Source organism: Nicotiana sylvestris, chromosome 7 (genome assembly GCF_000393655.2).
Source record: "Nicotiana sylvestris chromosome 7, ASM39365v2, whole genome shotgun sequence".
Taxonomy (NCBI): domain Eukaryota; kingdom Viridiplantae; phylum Streptophyta; class Magnoliopsida; order Solanales; family Solanaceae; genus Nicotiana; species Nicotiana sylvestris.
The window spans coordinates 26139046-26159475 of NC_091063.1; the positions used below are offsets into that span (position 1 = coordinate 26139046).

The 20430-nt window shown below is 40.5% G+C and overlaps 1 protein-coding gene and 1 non-coding gene across 2 annotated transcripts; one reads left to right on the forward strand and one right to left on the reverse strand.

Annotated features, from left to right (window-relative positions):
- The first annotated feature begins 340 nt into the window (after positions 1 to 340).
- Positions 341 to 3058, forward strand: LOC138872880 (uncharacterized). The gene is made up of 3 exons (XM_070151298.1): positions 341 to 1247; positions 1773 to 2671; positions 2885 to 3058. Exons 1-3 carry the CDS (start codon positions 341 to 343, stop codon positions 3056 to 3058), a joined length of 1980 nt encoding a protein of 659 aa, XP_070007399.1.
- Positions 731 to 837, reverse strand: LOC138874214 (small nucleolar RNA R71). The gene has a single exon (XR_011401260.1). It is a non-coding gene; the product is annotated as a small nucleolar RNA R71 (small nucleolar RNA).
- Positions 3059 to 20430: the final 17372 nt, after the last annotated feature.

Genomic DNA, 20430 nt, shown 5'->3' on the forward strand with positions numbered 1-20430 from the left:
AAATTATTTACATTCTCATATCACAATTAGTTATCTCGTTAATTCTCAACTATATCATTCTCTTGTTACGTTAACGGAATAGAATTACGACCTAAGTCAAGTTCTACACTAATCAAGTAAACTTTTCATACTATATTCCCAGTGGGATTCGACCCAAACCTTGTTGGGTTATTATATGTGACACCGATCGCCTTACACTATTTAATTAAAATGTAATTTGAGAGTATCAAATTTTGGCACCGTTGCTGGGGAATACGGTTTTGAAATTACTAATTAGAGTGTGCTTTACTTTACGTTTTCTTCTATTCCATCACATTTTGCTTGGTGTTGATAGGAAATCATGGATGAATACGAGGAAGAAATGGAAGAAAATCCTTTTGCGGACATAAATGAGTACATTGAGGATACAAATGCTATTGTACCTCTCATAGTTGGCGCTGCTACTTTCAAGGTGGAACATGGTTTAATCCTAATGCTCAAAGCGGAGGGGTTTTTCAGGAATTCCACTGATGATGATCCAACACAACATCTTACAAACTTCTTGGGTGTGTGTGCGATGCACAAACAGAACAACGTCTCAGATGATGCCCTAAGGTTGAGGGTGTTCAAGTACTCACTAGCTGGGGAAGCAAGGAAATGGCTTCAAAATATGCCACCAAATTCCATTCATTCTTGGCCTGAACTTATCCGAGCATTCTTAGCTAAATGGTTCCCACAAAGCAAGAAATCTGAGCTCCGGGATAAAATTTTCTTTTTCAAGCAACTACCGGGAGAGCATTTACATGAGGCATGGGAGCGATTCAAGTTATATTTGGTGAGGTCGCCTAATCATGGTTTTCTAGAGTCTATCTTGTTAGAGAAATTCTACATGGGTTTAGATACTATGAACCAATCTATAGCCAATAATGCAACTGATGAATCTTTTATGGATAAGACTTTTGCAAGGATCACACAAATCCTTGACAAAATGGTAAAACATAACCAAGTGTGGAACTCAGAAGACACCACAAGTGGAATTGCTTATGGTACTCCCTCCTTGACCAACATGATTAAGGAGAACCAAGAAAGAGATCAAGTAATTGCAGGGCTTGCCACCAATGCCAATATGTTGACAAAAATGTTCATTGAAATCCAAACGAAGAAGGTAAATGTAGTGGAAGATGTGCAACCCTTATCAAATGAAGATTATGAGGAAGCAAACTATGTCAACAACTCTCAAGGAGGCTATCAAAGGCAACAATACCAAGGTCAAGGACAACAAAATCAATGGAGGCCTAACCCGCAAGGGCAAGGCAACCAATAGTGGCGAAATGACCAAAGTAGTTCATATCAAGGGAATTGGAATAACAACAACTTCTCAAATCGAAGTTCAAACCCTTATGTTCCACCAAAGGGTCAATATTCAAATCAAGGTTCCTCAATTGATTCCAAGTTGGAAAGCATGCTTGAACGGGTATTACAAAATCAAGAAAGGTCTGATACTTCTATGAGGAATAAGACCGAGCTTGTTGATTCTCATACCGCATCCATTAAAAAATTAGATATGCAAATAAGAGATCTCTCTAGGGAATAAAATCCAAAGCTAAAGGGGACACTTCCAAGTGACACAATTGCGAACCCAAAAGGTAGTGGGAGTGGTCCAACTTCTCATATCATGGCCATTACTACTCGGAGTGGGAAGGTACTACAAGGAGAGAGTGAACAAGTGCTTGAAGTGGAAGAGTCCGAACAAGAGGTTGAGGCACAAGTTGAATAGCCAATTGTTGTTGAAGCTAAAAAGGTTCTGGAAGAGTTGAAAGTTCAAGAAGTGAATCGGGAAGAGGTAAAGGAAAAGGTAAAAGAGACACCAAAAACCCTACCACCTATTCCTAGACCTCCTCCTCCTTTCCCTCAAAGACTTTCTAGGAAGGTTGATAATAGCAAACTCGAAAAGTTCTATGACATTCTCAAGCAGTTATCGGTGAATATCCTATTTGTGGAAGCATTTCAAGAGATGCCGGGTTTTGCTAACTATTTGAAAGACTTGATCACCAAGAAGAAAACTACCAAGAATGAAGTGTTGAATGTGACTTACCGAGTTAGTTCCACCATTGCAACAACCACCATTCAAAAGAAAGAAGACGTGGGAGCTTTCATCATTCCATGCACTATTGGGGCGTGTGATTTTAAAAGAGCTCTTTGTGATAATGGGGCTAGCATCAACTTAATGCCTCTTGCTATTTACAAGCAAGCGGGGTTAGGTATGCTGAGGCCTACAAGTATGAGTTTGCAAATGGCCGATCGTTCCATAAAGAGCCCCGTGGGAATTGTTGATAATGTGCTTGTGAAAGTGGGAGAGTTCCATTTGCCCGCCGATTTTGTAATCCTTGATTGTGCAGTTGACAAAGAGATCTTTATCGTCTTGGGGAGACCATTTCTTGCCACAAGAAGAGCATTGATGGATTCAGAACGGAATGAGATCATGTTCCATGTGAATGATGAAGAGGTCACATTCCAAGAAATCAAGGGTATGAAACTGCGACATGAATACAAAAGCATCTCGGTAATTGATGTTGTTGATGAGGTGGAAGATGCAGTCGAAATGAAGATGGAAGAACAATGCCTCGGTGAGGCGTTGGCAGCTATTTTGGTAAATTTCGATGGTGAAGACATGGAGGGGTACATGGAATCGGTAAATGAATTGGAAAGGCTTGGGTGCTACACTTATGCTCCAAAGAAACTCTCTCTCGACTTAGAGAATAGAGTCACTTCTCCCGCAAAGTCTTCAATTATTGAGTCGTCGTAACTAGAACTCAAACCACTTCCACCGCACTTGAGGTATAAATTTCTTGGCTCTAATGACACTCTACTGGTAATCATTTCTTCTTTGTTGAATTATGTGCAGGTAGAACAATTGTTGAATGTCTTGAAGGAGCATAGGCAAGCTATTGGGTGGACAATTGCGGACATCCGAGGGATTCCTGCCGGAATTTGCGAACACAAAATCCAATTGGAGAATGAGAGTAAACCAAGTGTGAAGCATCAACAAAGGCTAAACCCTTCCATGCAGGAGTGGTAAAGAAAGAAATCATCAAGTGGTTGGATGCCATGGTAGTCTACCCCATTGCCGATAGTTCTTGGGTGAGTCTGGTGCAATGTGTGCCGAAAAAGGGAGGCATGACCGTGATTGAAAATAATAACAATGATCTCATCCCAACAAGAACAATGACCGGATGGAGGGTTTGTATAGATTACCGGAAGCGAAACAGTGCTACGTGCAAGGACCATTTCCCTATGCCTTTTATTGATCAAATGCTTGATCAGCTAGCGGGAAGGTCATTCTACTGCTTCTTGGATGGATATTTCGGCTACAACCAAATCAATATTGCATTGGAAGATCAGGAAAAGACAACATTCACTTGTCCATATGGGATGTTTGCATTTAGCCGGATGCCATTTGGGTTATGCAACGCTCCGGCTACTTTCTAAAGGTGCATGATGTCAATCTTCTCAGATATGGTGGAAGATTTCTTAGAGGTATTCATGGACGATTTCTCTGTCATGGGTGATTCTTTTGAGCATTGTCTAGACAACCTTAGACAAATGCTTAAAAGATGAGAAGAAACAAACCTTGTGCTAAATTGGGAGAAATTCCATTTCATGGTAGACAAGGGCATTATTTTGGGTCATAAAATTTCCAAACAAGGCATAGAGGTTGACCGGGCAAAGATCGAGATCATTTCCAAGCTCCCTCCACCTACTTCAGTTAAAGGTGTTTGAAGTTTTTTGGGGCGTGCCTGCTTCTATAGGCATTTCATCAAGGACTTCTCCAAAATTGCAAATCCCATGTGCAAACTCCTTGAGAAAGCTGCAAAGTTCGTATTTGATGAGAAGTGCCTCAAAGCCTTTGAGGAATTGAAAGAAAATCTCACCACGACACCTATTATTGTCTCCCCCAATTGGTCTCTTCCATTCGAACTCATGTGTAACGCTAGTGGTGTAGCTATTGGGTATGTGCTTGACCAATATCATAACAAGATTCTTCATCCTATCTATTATGCAAGCAAGACACTCAATGGCGCTCAAATGAATTATATTGTGACTGAGCAAGAACTTCTTACCATTGTCTATGCTTTTGAAAATTTTGGGCTTATTTGTTGGGGTCCAAAGTGATAGTGTACACCGACCATGCTGCTCTTTGCTATCTTATGGCGAAGAAGGATGCCAAACTAAGATTGATTCGGTGGGTCCTTTTATTGCAAGAGTTTGACTTTGAAGTCAAGGATCAGAAAGGACAGAAAATCAAGTTGCGGATCACCTATCTAGGTTTGAAGAGGCAGGGAGACCAAAAGAAGATCTTGAAATCAATGATGCTTTTCCAGATGAACACATATGGGCTTTGTCCAACACATTTGCTCCTTGGTATGCCGACATCGCTAACTTCTTGGTTAGTGACCTTGTTCTCGATGGATTGGAAGCTTATCAAAAGAAAAATTTCTTGCGGGAGTGTAGGCAATACTATTGGGAGGAACCTTTTTTGTTCTATATTTGTGCTGACAACATTATTTGGCAGTGTGTTCCGGAAGATGAGGTAATGCCAATTCTCAAGGCATTCCATGAGTCTCCGGTTGGTGGTCATCATGGAGGAAATCGGACGGTGGAAAAAGTGCTTGAATGTGGCTACTATTGGCCAACGATATACCAAGATACAAATCAAATGGTTAAGGCTTGTGACCAATGTCAAAGACAAGGGTCAATATCTAAAATACATGAGATGCCGATGAATTTTGTATTAGAAGTTGAGATCTTTGATGTGTGGGGGATAGACTTTATGGGCCCCTTCGTGAGCTCGTATGTCATGGCCTCCATTTTGGTGGCTGTGGACTACGTCCCTAAATGGGTCGAGGCAATCACCTTACCGAACAATGAAGCAAGGAGTGTGACTGCATTTTTGAAGAAGAATATATTCACACGGTTTGGTACTCCAAGGGCCATCCTGAGTGATGGTGGGTCTCATTTCTACAACAAGGCTTTTGTCGGGTTGCTTGAAAAATATGGTGTAAAGCACAAGGTGGCCACACCCTATCATCCTCAGTCGAGTAGTCAGGTTGAAGTTTCGAACAGAGAAATCAAGAACGTCCTAGCAAAAACTATCAATGCAAACAGGACCGACTGGTCAAGGAAGCTAGATGATGCGTTGTGGGCATATCGCACAACATATAAGACCCTAATTGGCACTTCATCGTACAGGTTGGTTTTTGGCAAAGCTTGTCACTTGCTAGTGGAACTTGAACACAAAGCCATGTGGGCTTTGAAGAAGCTGAATCTTGACTGGGCTGAGGCTGCAAACTTGAGGATGACACAACTCAATGAGATGGAAGAATTCCGTCTCCATGCCTATGAGAGTGCAGCCATGTACAAAGAGAGGATGAAGTTTGTCCATGATAAAAAGATCTTGAAGTGGGAGTTCGATTCTGGTGACTTGGTCTTACTCTTCAATTCAAGACTCAAGTTATTTCCGGGTAAACTCAAGTCCAAATGGTCCGGCCCGTCAAAGTTGTGAGTCTGTCTCCCTGTGGTGCTATTAAACTAGAATTGGAGGATGGGACTCAAACTTTCAAGTTAAATGGACAATGAGTTAAGCATTACCTTGGTACTACAGGAGAAAGGCATTTGATAGAGCAATTTGCTCTAAGGGATAGTCCAACAGCAGCTCCTACCAAGGAATAGTCCAAAAGGAGTCAACTGCGTCGCGCCGCGACGTTAAATCAAGCGCTTCTTTGGAGGCAACACATGTGTGGTAACACCTTTTTGTAGTTTTTTTATTATTATTTACGTAGATTAGATTGAACAAGTTGACGTGTGTGATAGAGTGCAGGTCAAATATCATAAATAGGGTACTAGTGCTGAAGAAACTGAAGGAAAGAGAGGTCCAGATTAAGCGACAACTATGCGGTCGCATAATGACTATGCGAACCGCATAGTCATCGCAAATTCAGGCAGAAAATTTGGCTAATTTTGTTGTCAACTATGCGGTCATTTTTCATTTATGCGGCCCGCATGTGCACTTTGTGATCGCATTTTGCATCGCATGTTATATCTAGGCTGCCCAGTCATAAGTCTACCGCATAACACTTATGCGATCGCATATTCTGTTATGCAATGAACTTATGCGCCGCATAACTGCCAGGTATAAAACTAACCCACTCTCTGTACACACTCATGTTTGAACAAAAACAAGAAAAATAGAGGAAAAAAAGAACGCTCAAATTTGCTAAGGAAGAACCAGAGAAAGGATCAAAACACACTCATAATTTTTCTCATTTCCATTGTCGAATCCTCAAGTTTCAGGTATGACTTATGGTTTCGCTTTTCTTCACTCTCATTCTTCCTTCTTGTTCTCCCGCTTGTGAATCTAATGAATATCTGAAGTGTGTACTTGTAAATGGTCAAATTGGTTTAAATTTGTGACTAGAATGATAGTGTAGTATCTGCTTTTGTTTTTTTGGTGAGGAGTGGATTGAGGAATTGGGTGTGTGCTATAACTGATAAACCAAAGAGGGGGAAGTCTGAGTACCCCTCTCTCTTTATATTTTGAAAGTAATCGCAAAGGATTTAGATTTTTGAATGAGTGGAAAAAGGAACCCATGTGATTTGGGAGAGGGTATAATTTTCATGAGGAAGATGACTTATGCGGCCCGCATAATCGCTTTGCGGTCCGCATAATCATCACATATGACCCCCTATCTTGCCCTAGATTAGAACAGGTTATGCGATTGCTTTTGCAATCGCATACCTGTTATGCGGTCCGCATATATGCCGCAGACTGAGGCAGTAATTTAGGCTTTCTAGCCTTCCAATGTGCGGTCATTTTGCGATCACATAACCACTTATGTGATCACATAACTGCTGATGACTTTCTGCCAATGCACATATGAAATGGTTATGCGGTCCGCATACTTGATATGCGACCGCATAACCCATCGCATAGTAGGCAATTTTTTTTTATTTTGTTCTTTTTTTCTTTTGTCCCTGATGATTTTCCCTGACCTCTTTCACTCACGCCTACAATGTTTCATCAACAAGAATGGAACAAAAGAAGTCCAATCCAATGCAATCAACGCCCGGACGTAGATAAAAAAGGGCTGCAAATCCTAGTCAACAAGCACCACAAGCCAAACGTCAGCGGGCTCAGGCTCTCCGCATTACTAAGGAGCACTCCTCCCAGTATGAAGTGGAGGAGTCACAGAGTGACCTCGGACCTCCTGTTGATCTACAGGCTAAGGTACGAAGAAAGCTGGGGGAGGACCTTAACCTCCGGTTTGGGGTCAAGGGCTCCCTAGATTTATACAAAGCAGAGCTCTCAAAAAGGAAAATTCTTGAGGAAAAGCTATTGAGCTTATACGGGCAGTCAGAGCATTACCCTCACATACTCGAGAACATCAAGTAGAGGAAGTGGGAGTTCTTCACTGAGGTCCCAGATGACTACAATGAGACACTTGTGAGGGAGTTTTATGCTTCATATGGTGCTTTAAGGAGTGCTTCACAGAAGCGCAACAGGATCTTTGCAACATCTGTCCTAGTGCGAGGGGTTCAAGTTAGTTATGGTGATAAGACGATCAATGAATGGTATTTCGAGGATTGGAGGTCTGGTACAGCCGAATATGATTCTAAGGTCGCCAGCAAACACAATGAGCGCGCCTGGGTTGCCTCTGTCATAGCAAAGGGGACACCGGCCTAGATTGATCCTAAACACAAAATTTACAAGGAGGATCTCACAAGGGAGGGTCAATACTGGCTTAGCTTTGTTACATCTCGTCTGATGCCATCTAGAAATGAAACTGACATCAACATTGAGAAAGTACTCCTCATTGCGTGCATCATGACAGACATCAAGATTGATGTGGGAGAGATCATATTCCAAGAGCTGCGAATCAGAGCCAACCAGAAAGAAACATCACTTCCTTTCCCTTGCTTGATCACTGCTCTCTGCCAAGCTGCAAATGTGCCTTCTATGCCTAAGCATGACAAAATGGTGAAGGCTCTCAAAGACATCGACATCGTGAGAATCAGTGACGCAGCTGCAAAGGCAACTGCAACTCAGTTAGAGACTCACATTCCTCCTCCAGCAGATATTGCAGCATCAAAGGTCCCAGAATTGCCGGATACCTCTCAAGCCCCAGCTACCTCCACAACCCTCTACTGCACAGGCCCAAGTCCCTTTACCAGCTCTGTTAAAGCTGGGTCTACTTGCTCAGCATGCCAATGCTAAGGTAGACCGACTTATCAAGGAAATTCCCAACCTCACCCGGCAAGGATTGACCCCTATCCAATACTCAGTTACTATTCTTCAGTAGCAACATCAAACTTATGCGGATCACCTCAAGAGCGTTGAAGCGCATCTTGAGAAGGTTGAGCGGGGTGAGGTGGGAGGTATGCCTTAGCTCCAAAAAGATGTGAATAACTTGAAAGAAGAGCTGCAGAAGATGCAGAGTTTAGAGTTTGATTTGACAGCCTTCCTCCCGAAGGATGGAGAGCAGGGTGCTGACACTTCTGTCCTAGGCATGGATATTGATTTCACAACCTTGATGACAGCTCCAGAGGCACAACATGTTGAGACCTCCAAGGCTCAAACTCCTCATGCTCACATTGATGTTCCTTTAGAAGGGGAATCTGTAGATACTGAGGAGTCCGATGAGAGGGAGTCAGGAGATGACGAGATAGATAAAGAAACATTGGGTGAGGACACTGAGGGTCATCAAGACAAGGGTAAACAGGTTGCTGTCTCTACAAGGGCAGAGGATGAAGAGGAAGTAGTTGTGCAGATAGCAATTGCACATTCACTAGCAAATATGGTCGCCAAGGCACATCCCTCGACCACTCAGCCATCACCGGGTGAGGCTAGTAGCTCCCAAGCCCCAGCTCCAGCCTCACAGCAGGTGGATCTTCCTAATATACCCTCACAATAGTTGGAGCCTCTTGCTCCAACCGTGGAGGAGAACACTCAATCCGAGGTTCCACCAGCTACAGTTTCACTACTAGCAACTGATCCCACAGCTGCCTCAGATCCTTTAGTTTCCCCGAGCGCCTAGTGTGCCCCAACGAGTCCCTGAGCTTTCTTTTGTTTAAAATATGCATTGGGGACAATGCATGATCTTTGGTTAGGGGTAGGGTAGTTATGATCATGATCATGTACTCCATGTTTTTATGTAAATATTGTGTTGTACCACATGTTTGTATATAAAATCTTGTAGTTTAGTAATGAATTCCCTTTAGTTTTTCTTCGCCAGGTTCTTTTCCAAGGGTGTAATAGTAGATCCACGGCAGTAGCAATAAATGTTTTGACTTATTTGGTATTGAATATATAGCTTCAAGCATGTGCTAAATGTGGTACATATAGGATACCCTTCCTTTTTTTAAAAAAAAACAAAAAAATGTGTTGGTTAGTCATTCTTGTGAATTTGAGGCTTGCTGTTTGACATGCTTATTTAGAATCTTACATATTTTGAGATAAAAGTATTGAATTTCCTTGTGTCTCTTGAGGGATGAAACTATGTTGAGTTGAACAATTCATGTGTTGTGAGTGAGTGAGGATTTGTATGAGTAATGCACATGTCTAACTTGTGATGTCTAGAACTTGCCCGATTGGTTTCTTAGTGCGACTCTAAGGTTAATGATTGGATGTTGAAATGATCCTAGTCTCTCCTTGTGATTACTATCCAGTTTTTCCTAAATTGACCTCCCTGGTACATTAATTACCCTAGTTACCCTCTTTGAGACTTTAACCTTTCATTGGCTACCACATTACAAATCTTTACCCCTTCTGTGAAGTAATTCCTTCTTTTGAACCCATCCCTCCTTGAACGTGTGAGATTGAGGCCAAAAGCCTAAGTTGGGGTGTCGTTATAAAGTGAAAATTGGCAAGGTTTGCTACTATGTGTATAAAAAAGCAATAACCTCAAAGTTGTGTATATAACGAAATGCAAACTCCAAAAAGAAAAAAAAGAGAGAAAAAGAGTGGAGTCTTGTAGAACTTGAAGAAATACTTTGAGGTGGTTGTAGGTCGGTAACCCGAGGTAAATAAGGGCTATGTAGTAAAAGAGCACAATGTATGTAGAGTTCAAGGAGAGTATAACCACTACATTCCTAAATATTCATTCAACACATCCCGAAGTCTACATTATGACCCGTGAAAAGTCCTTAGTGATCTATGGTCAATCATTCATGAGATAGCGACAAAGTTAAAATAAGGGCAAGCTTATGGACTGATACTTGTAGCATGTAGCTTTCGTTCCGAGTGTTAGCGACAATGTTTTGATGTGAGTGGGAATTTTCGTTGTTGTGAATGCACATGAATTGTAAGACTTAGCAGAAGATAGGTTCTTGAAGTAGAACACAAGTGCACTTCACTGTAAATAGCATTTTATCATTTTGGTTGAGGCTCTAAGGTCACGAATTGATTAGCCGAATAGTTTAATGATAAGCTCTTTTTCAGGAAGGGTAAATAAATGGGGTTACATGCTTGTTAGCTGCCAGTCAAAACCATCTATAGTCACTACTGTTTTGTGGAATGTCGGAAATAAAAGCAGTAGAGAATAGGATAACTTTGTTTTAGTTGCTTGAGGATAAGCAAGATTTTAAGTTGGGGGTGTTGATGTGCCATAGAATTTCGGCAAAATTGATACCAATTGCTTAGATTTTAACTTGTGTTTTAATGCATTTTAGTTAATTCTGATCAAGTTTGGTTGTTTTGTAGCGGAGCTTGATGACCCGAAAACATGGAAAAGAAGTCAAAAAGTCAAAAAAAAAATGGATATGCTGCAAGTATGTGGCCGCACAATTCACATACGGACCGCATAACTGACATGGTGATTGAAAACAGAGACAGCCTTTTGGCCAAATGACGAAGAAAATATGCGGTCGCATAACACCTATGCGAGCCGCATAATGGTCGCATAACTCCAGTAGAAGAAAGTTCTCAACATGATATGCGATGGAATATGCGGTCGCATAACACACATGTTGTCTGCATAACTGTTATGCGGCTGAAGCAAGAACTGGAACTCAGCAAGTCTGCGATGGAATGATGAATATGCGGACCGCATAGCTGGTTTCCGACCATTATGCGATCACATAAGCTATCTGAAGGGGCATTTTTCTCCGATTTTGACTACGATTTTTGGTCCACTATAAAGAAAATAAATAGTGTTTTTGTGGATCACTCAAGTCTGAAACAAGGTCCTACTTAGAGAGCATTGAATACTCCATTTATTTGGAAGGTTGTGAAGAAGGAATCTTGCACTTTTGTAAGCTTTATGGCTTTATTAAATACTTTGTTCTTATATTTTAGCATGAGTAGCTAGTTTTAAATACTAAGGTTGTGAACCCTAAACGGGTGTAATATTAATGGGTGTTTAACATTGAATATATATAATGGTTGGTTGATATTTATTCATTTCTTGTGCTTTATTTATGATTTGTGGTTTAAAACATTAATCTATTACATTTTACTCTTTCTTTACTTGGAAAAGTGAGTTAGAGTTTGGTAGAAATGAATATCTAGAACTCAAGACTTTAAATCTTGTTTAATAAAATCACTTAGGAATAAATGAGTTTTACTTGGCATAGATTGGTTGTTCTTACATTGCAACTCTTTTATATTTGGAAAAATCATAAAGAGAAAATACTACCCAATTATTGAAAAATATTGGGTAGACATTTAGAAACCATTTGCATATCAAAGGTCCTTCCATTATAAATATATCATATTAATACCGATAGCAGTACATTTCATTGACAGGGACATAACCTTGGTTTCCTTAATCAAATTATTTACATTCTCCTATCACAATTAGTTATCTCGTTAATTCTCAACTATATCATTCTCTTGTTACGTTAACGGAATAGAATTACGACCTAAGTCAAGTTCTACACTACTCAAGTAAACTTTTCACACCATATTCCCTGCGGGATTTGACCCCAACCTTATTGAGTTATTATATGTGACACCGACCACCTTTCACTATTTAGTTAAAGTATAATTTGAGTGTATCAGTCGTCCGTGCGGTTATGAGTTGAAATGTGAGCACAAGATGCCAAGTGATTTGAGGTTCAAGAATTGGGACTCGTGAGTTGTGATTATGAGGTTCAGCACCTTGTGGAAAGGCTTGAACAAATCTGGTGTCAAGCAGTTGTTCTTATTGAGTTATTGCTTGCTTTCTTTTTTATTTGGTTTTCCCCGAATTTAGACTGTGATCAGTTACTCTATAGCATTATTACCTGACCGCTTCTTGTTGCCTATTGTTGTTACTAGTGCATTATTGCAAGTATTGTTTTGTATTCCTTATCCTGTCTAGCTTTATATTAATATTGTTCTCTGTTAGATCATCTACATACTTGTTCAAGTTGTTTAGTCCAGTAGATGTCTTGACTTTCCCTCGTCGCTACTCCACCTAGATTAGTCTTGATACTTACTGGGTATCGATATGGTGTACTCATACTATGCTTCTGCACATTTTTGTGCAGATCCAAGTGCTACAATTGTTGTTGATCATTAACTGGCAGGTCGAGCTGTGGAGACTCAAGGTAAACCTGTCGTCGCGTTCGCAGGCCTCAGAGTCACCTTCTGATTTCATTTTTGTACTGTTTGATTTCCATTCCAAACAGTTGTACTTAAGAATTTTCTTAGCAAACTCAGTAGAGTTTATTACTTGTATTACTAGTTTTAGGATTGTAAGTTTGTATAGAGATTCCTATTTCGTATTTGTCGGATGTTGGTTAAATATTGTTATTATTTCAGTAAAGGGTAGGCTTACCTAGTCCATAAAACTAGGTTTTATCACGACATCCTACGGAGGGAAATTTGGGTCGCGACAGAAGATGAAAGAAAAGCCTGGATTTTAAACTGAATGGTTTACGTTTTACCTTAAATTTATAATAATAGGGAAAGATCACGTTCTAGTTATTCTTGCGATATTCTTTTTTATTTAATCGGAAAATGAATGATTTGATCAATTAGTTTCATATGTTGGTATATACATGAGTTTTTCTTTTCTTAGAAAATATCTTTTATGTCATGACCCAAAATCCCTTGAAGGTTGTGATGGGGCCGGACACCACTGTCAGACAAGCCAACACCAAATAATTAGTTAATTCTCATTTTAATATTTCTGAAATCATAAATTTCCTTTAATTTAACTAGTAAAAAAAATAAACTTTACAGAATAATAATAGCATTTCCAATTTCAATGCTATGTATCCTATAATCATCCCAGAACAGTAAAGAAGTGAATAAATATGAAACCAAGAAAATGTATGAAATAAACATGTATAAAATATGTGGTATAATTTCCCTCTTTACAATTTTACTCAAGTTATCAACTAGCAAGTTACCTCCGTAACCAGAGCATATATATATAAGTAGTGGATCTCATCAAAGAGGTTATAAGTATTCAAATCAGGGAAAAACCTCAGATACACTGGCTTCTTACAAGATATTACGCACGATTCCATGAGGATTATATATATATATATATATATATATATATATATATATATATATATATATATATATATAGAGAGAGAGAGAGAGAGAGAGAGAGAGAGAGAGAGAGAGAGGAGGCGTACGGCCCCATCCAACATAAAAGTAAATTGTGCACTGTGGGGGATCGAATGACGCGAACCATAGATGCATCTATTAACCTGCCGAGGCGAATGGCCCACTCCCATAAGAGTGTGGTACATAAATCCTACCGAGGTGAACGGCCCGATCCCATAAGAGTAGTAGGAAATACCATGTTCGTGAATCATACGTGCGACGTGGTCAAACATAAATTTAAGGAATCACCCCGCTCGGGGATCATACTTGCGATGCGGTCAAATATAAATTTAACATTAGTATCATATCTCTTTCTCGATTCTTTTCAAAATAAGGGAAATTCAGCTTGTAACTTTTTAAGGAAATTACCCCGCTCTTGAAACATACATGCAACGCGGTTACACATAGATTTCTTCAGCTATGGTAATATTCTCCAATTCTTTCGAAATTAAGAAGTTCAAATGAAACCTTTTAAACCTTAAACTATTCAATTTCAAATCATTTCGAAACATTTAATAAGAAGACTCAATCTTGCACCCTCTCAAGGAACACAATAAACATAAATCAATAACAATATCAACAAGGCATGATGTAAGCCTAAAACTACCCAGACATAGGCATAGCTAGTAGCAACATACGGACTCTCGTCACCTTGTTTGTACGTAGCCCCCACAAATAAAAGCACACAATAATTTAGTTCACCTATGGGGTTAATTCCCTCTTACAAGGATATAAAGAAGACTTACCTTGCTTCGAAGTTTCATAATTGGCCTTCGAGCCCTTCAAACAACTCAAATTGATGCCCAATGCTCCAAAATTAGCCAATAATTATGCAAACCCATTAATATATGCTCAAATACCCATTATAATCCAATTTATAATAATTTCTAACCCCGATCGAAAAGTCAATAAAAATTACCCTCAGGACCACGTGCTTGGTTTCCGAAATTTTTCGAAGACAAACTTTACCCAAAACCTCACGAACTCAAATATATAATTTACTCTTAATTTCTTGCCCAAATTCGTGGTCAAAATTCAAAAACCAATTTCTAGGTTTTCTACCAAAACCCCAAGTTTTTACTAATAATTCATGAATATATATATATATATATATATATATATATATATATATATATATATATATATATATATATATATGTGGGAATCACTTACCTTGACATGGATGATGAAGATGGAGCTCCAAAATCGCTCCTAGGTCGGCTCTCATGGATAAAATGAGATGAAATGAGCCACACTCATTTTTACAAACTTATACACTGCGAGACGATCCTTCTTCGCGTTCGCGAGGCCCCCATCGCGTTCGCGATGAACAAAATTCTCAAAAGTAATTTCCAAACTCTTCTCACACTGCCTCTAGTATAATGACTATAACCTTTTTTTATAAACTCCAAATTACAAATGGTTTAATGTTTTGAAAACTAGACACCATGATCTAGAAGTTTCATGTTTTGGTCATCTCCAATTCCTTATTAATTTTGATATATAAGCTGCCAAAATCAGAACTGTGCAACATAAATATCTTCTTCATCTTCCCAGACAGCCTGTAGTGTACCAGCCATAACCTTTTGTACACAAATCCAAATGCTAAATGGTTTACCTTTACAAAAATTAGACACAAAGGAATACAACTTTTATTTTTGGATCATCTCCAAATTCCTTATAGATTGTGAGATATGAGCCTCCGAAATCAGACCTGTGTAACAGAGATTTTCTTTTTCATGAACGCGAAGAACGAAATCCCTGAAGCCAAATCCTTCTTTGCGAACGCGAGAGGATCCTCATGAACGCGAATAACAACACCAGACACCAGCATGAGCTATAGCAAAACAGCCAAAAATTATCTGAAATACACCCGAGGCCCCGTCCAATCACACAAACCAGTCCCATAACATAACACGGACCTGCTCGAGGCATTAAATCACATCAAACAACATCAAAATCATGAATCGCTCCCCAATTCAAGCTTAATGAACTTTGGAACTTCAAACTTCTACATTCGATACCGAAACCTATCAAATCATCCGATTGACTTCAAATTTTGCATAAAAGTCACATTCGATGTTACGGACCTACTCAAACTTCCGAAATTGGATTCCAACCCCGATATCAAAAAGCCCACTCCCGATCAAACTTCTCAAAAACCTTCAAATTTCTAACTTTAGCCAAATGACTCCAAAATAACTTACGGACCGCCGAATCCATTTCCGGACGCGCCCCAAATACCAAAATTACCATACGGAGCTATTCCTACACCCTAAATTCCAAATGGACATTGATAATACTGAAATGCACTTTAACCCAAACTTGTGAAATTCTTCCAAAAATGCTAACTTCCACAATAGGCGCAGAAACGCTCCCGAGTCATCCAAAACCTGATCCGGACATACGCCCAAGTCCAAAATCTTCATACAAACTTGTTGGAACCTTCAAATCTCGATTCCGATGCCGTTTACTAAAAAATCGAAACTTAAGCAATTCTTCTAGCTTAAAGCTTCCGAAATGAGAATTCTCTTTCCAAATCAACTCTGAACTTCCGAAAATCCAGTTCTGACCACGCGTACAAGTCATAATACCTGAAGTGAAGCTGCTCAAGGCCTCAAACCACCGAACGACGTGCTAGAGCTCAAAACAACCTGTCGGGTCGTTATATTCTCTCCCACTTAAACATACGTTCATCCTCAAACATGCTAAGGACTGCGCTGGAGTGTTTGGAATTATTGTTTAATACCTCATGCACCTACCCGTGCTACCATAAAGCAGTTGAGAACATTATCTCGATCAAATATGAAGGTATTCTCTTTTATTTGGGCAAATAAGCCTGAGAGCCCAGTTCCAACATCCGAAATTCTTTGTCATGCCTGCTTCCAACATACGAACATTGTATCATTCACCCCACGATGTACCAGAACATGAATGCATACCTTTGCTGAATTCACACCATGCACTACATCATTCACATGCCCGTAATACACTCTCTGATCATAATAGACGACATTCCCCGAATCTGATGCTCATAATGCACCACATGACATATATGAGTTTTGTTCTAACTCTTACAATACCGCCCCGATGGAAGAGGTGTGTAGGAATTCATAACCAACTGCTGAGTCGACAAATCATTGAGTCTATACTCCTGACAAGAACGATTACCTCATTCTGAACTAAATAATGGCATTTGCTCTTTAATATACTTCATATAATCCGTTCGCACTGATCCTAGATCCAATAATCTCGACTCACCCAGTATGAGCTGCTCAGGCAATAAACCACTTTAGACATGACCAACAGTATCACATGATGCCACAATGTGCTAATAAGCTACAAACTCGAACGTGATAAATAAGGAAAATAAACTTTGGAAGGGACTACTCAACCTATGCAACTAATATGAACTTTCCTCAGAAAATGGGAAACAAAACACACAAAAATAGATATAGTGGACTGTACTCAACATCACACTGTTGCAGTGTGCAACCCGATCCAAACAACATATCCATGGCGGCGTGCCACCTAATCCATACACAAAATCTATAAGGAAATACTTACCAAGATAAAATGCTCATAACCACAAAACATCCGAATATCGGACATAAGCGCATTAAGTGCATAATACCACCCCTGGGGAGACAAATAGCGCCATACGCTACAAAACTCAAGCACAACTAAGGCACGATACATGATCTGAATCTCGAGAGCCATCCTGCTCATATAACACTATCGCTACGCGGAACCTCAACACATACGAAATTTATCAAGCCATTTCACAACTCTCACAACATAATATAGCATTATATGAAATAGCCGACGATGAAACGACATCCTTGCCAACACCAAACAGGAACCTTGATCCTCACTTTCAAATTTTATACCACACACTGCACCTAACATGCCAATATGCGATAGTACAAGAATTCCATCATAACTCCTGAACCACTAATAGGGTGAACACTTCATCACATAGAAACTTTTTACTTAACTCATTCCAAGAGAACCATAGCAACACGCGAGTGAATTCTCATAACCATAGAACATGCAAATCCTCAAGTAATGATCTAAACCACCATAACATTTCCTGGATCCGCCTACACATAACAAGCCAAAATAATTGGATATTTCCAAATAAAATCGATTACGGTGGCCATCAAACCTCACATATACCGTCACAAATCACATGCATAACTTAATCACGCTGAAAGAATTGTTTACCGCCACCGTTATGCCAATTCAATCATGGCTAACCAATCTAACTTCTTCTAATTCATCCTTAACTTGCCCTAGAGATAATAATAGCTCCATTCCTTACATCACAAACCTAAACCCACACTCATCTTTAGTGACCCCATTCCGCGAGACCACATTGTCTCCAAACCCATGAACCATTTCATACCCTCCTTGCACGCATATTCGCATCTTCAACTGGTATTCCCAATCTGATAGTTCCCCTACGAATCCGAAGTCATTTTCTCTTTTTCCTCCAAATGCTACTTTGCAAGTCAATAATATCATAGAACATTCAGTGCATCTTATCATAATCCACTAAAAAAGCTCGATTCTTAACCATACCGCGAGTTTGAAATCCTTAGGAACCGCATTTAAACCTTTGAATTCACTAGGACCGTTGTTGAGAGTCAGCCGCTATGGCTTGGTCCCAAATATAATCAACTCCAAGGCCCCGCTGGCACATGAACACCCATCTTAATGAAGCACCCGACTGAATCACTTTCCTTGTAAATCACCTCTGTACGAAGCATAAATCCTGAATTTTTCCAAATCCCGAACATGAGTCAATAAGGCCAACTATATCACACCTTTATCAATTCCTTTGCTCAATGTACGCGGCGAAATCAGAGGACTTTATTTCTCGCTATCAAGTCATTTTGGAAGAACGCCTTGAGACCCCAAGGACGGGAAGCCATGATCGAGTTCCCTACTTCGGGGCTCACCGAGGCCCGACTCAGAGAAGATGGAAATCAAAGCCAAAACTGAAGAGGAAGCTCCCAAGACATGCACCTAGGTCTGGCAAAGCCGGCCTATCTAGGGCCTACGCCGAAACGTCACATCTAGCCATTACATCTCCATATGTAACAATTAATGTATGTTGTACTATGGTCGAGTTCCCCTCCTATATAAAGGGAACTCGCATTACCTTGCAAAAGGCTGATGTTGCTCCATCTCTCCAACTATTCTACTCAAGTGCAATAAAATTTCTCTCTCTCTCTCTCTCTCTCTCTTCTTTCTAACTTGCTCATTTTTGCTGGCCTGAGGCCACTTTAATATTTATCGCTATCTTACTTGTTCTTCATTTTATTGCTTGGCATTGGGTATAACAAGCCTTATTTAATTATATCTTAATTGTTATTCCATTCTCGACTGCCCCCGATAGCTCGAGCTCGACCCTGACGTCGACCCCAAGGTCACCCATCGATCAGCCCTATATTTGGGCAGCAGGCACCTCGGTTTGATTACTGCTTCGTTTTAGTTTGCAATTCATCACTAAACTTCATATTCTTAGCATCAACTGCTCTAAACAACTAGCTCAAGAATAGATCACGTATTTTTAGAATCCCATTTACAAATTAAATTGTTGTTACCATTTTTACGGTAAACAGTTTGGTGCCCATCGTGGGGCTAAAAATAATAATGATTATTTTCTTGTTGGTTCCATTGCACAAACGCACGTTATCTTTCACACTTTTTCTTGTCCAAAGATCTCTTGGTTTCAGGTCAAAATGTCTGGCTCGGTAAACAGAGTTGAGAACAACCACCTCAAAAATCATGGCAAAAATGGTGTGGTTGTTCCAGTGGTTGGCGCGACGCTGTAGAATCCCGATAACGTATCTGGGCCAACTCCAGCGGATGCGGGTTCTCAAGCGCGCTGCAGTCGACGAAGCCTCACACACCGATGAGAGTATACGACATATCAACTGACAGGAAGCCCAACAAACCCCGGTTCGGGAAACAGAGGAAGTTAGTATTCATGATATTTTTGAAATGTTGCAAGCACAGCAGTTGGCTATCGCTCAGTTGCAAAGCAATCCGAAGACTCCTAGCACAGTAGCACCGGAAACAGCTCCCCCCGCCGAATGAGTACCTGAGAGATCAAGCAACAACGGATCGATAACAGACCCTGCCATAGCGAGGATGCTTGGGGATCTCTCCAAGAGGATCGAGTCAGGTTCATGGAAGTTCATGCAATAGTTGTCCCCCGAGGAAGCGGTCTCGAAACCCGCTTCACGAAAATTTGGAACACCGGAACTCTCTAAGTACGACAAGGCCTTTGATCCCGACGAGCGCACCACCACTTACACGTGCGCGAGAAAAGGCAGCGACCTTCAAGATGATGAGTTCGAGCCCGTCTCGTTGAAGAAGTTCGGGGAAACACTCTAAAAAAGAACCATGATGTGACGCCATAGCCTAGCGCCTGACCTCACAAACTCGCTTACCGTACCAGCAGATTCCTCCACAGAGGCACACACCGATGCCATTGAAGTAGCAACGGGAGAGCCCGACACATCTGAGGCTGAACAAAGAGAGAATGAAATGTCATAGGAATTCGCGCCTTGTTCCTTGATAGAACGAACGAGATCGCCCCCGGATTTGGATGACTAGGCAACACAGGCTTTGCCCGAAGCCTGAATGAACCGTGTCCGATGACTTCAGGACATTTCAAATGAATCTTGATTAGACACCCGGCCGAGATCTGGTCGGATGCCCGTACCCGGCACTAGACACAAATCAGGGTCATGGACGATCATCCAAGAGCCTCCACGGGCTTGGTATACCCAAGCAGGCTCCCAGCAAAGAAACTAATGTCAAACAAAGGAGGTACCATC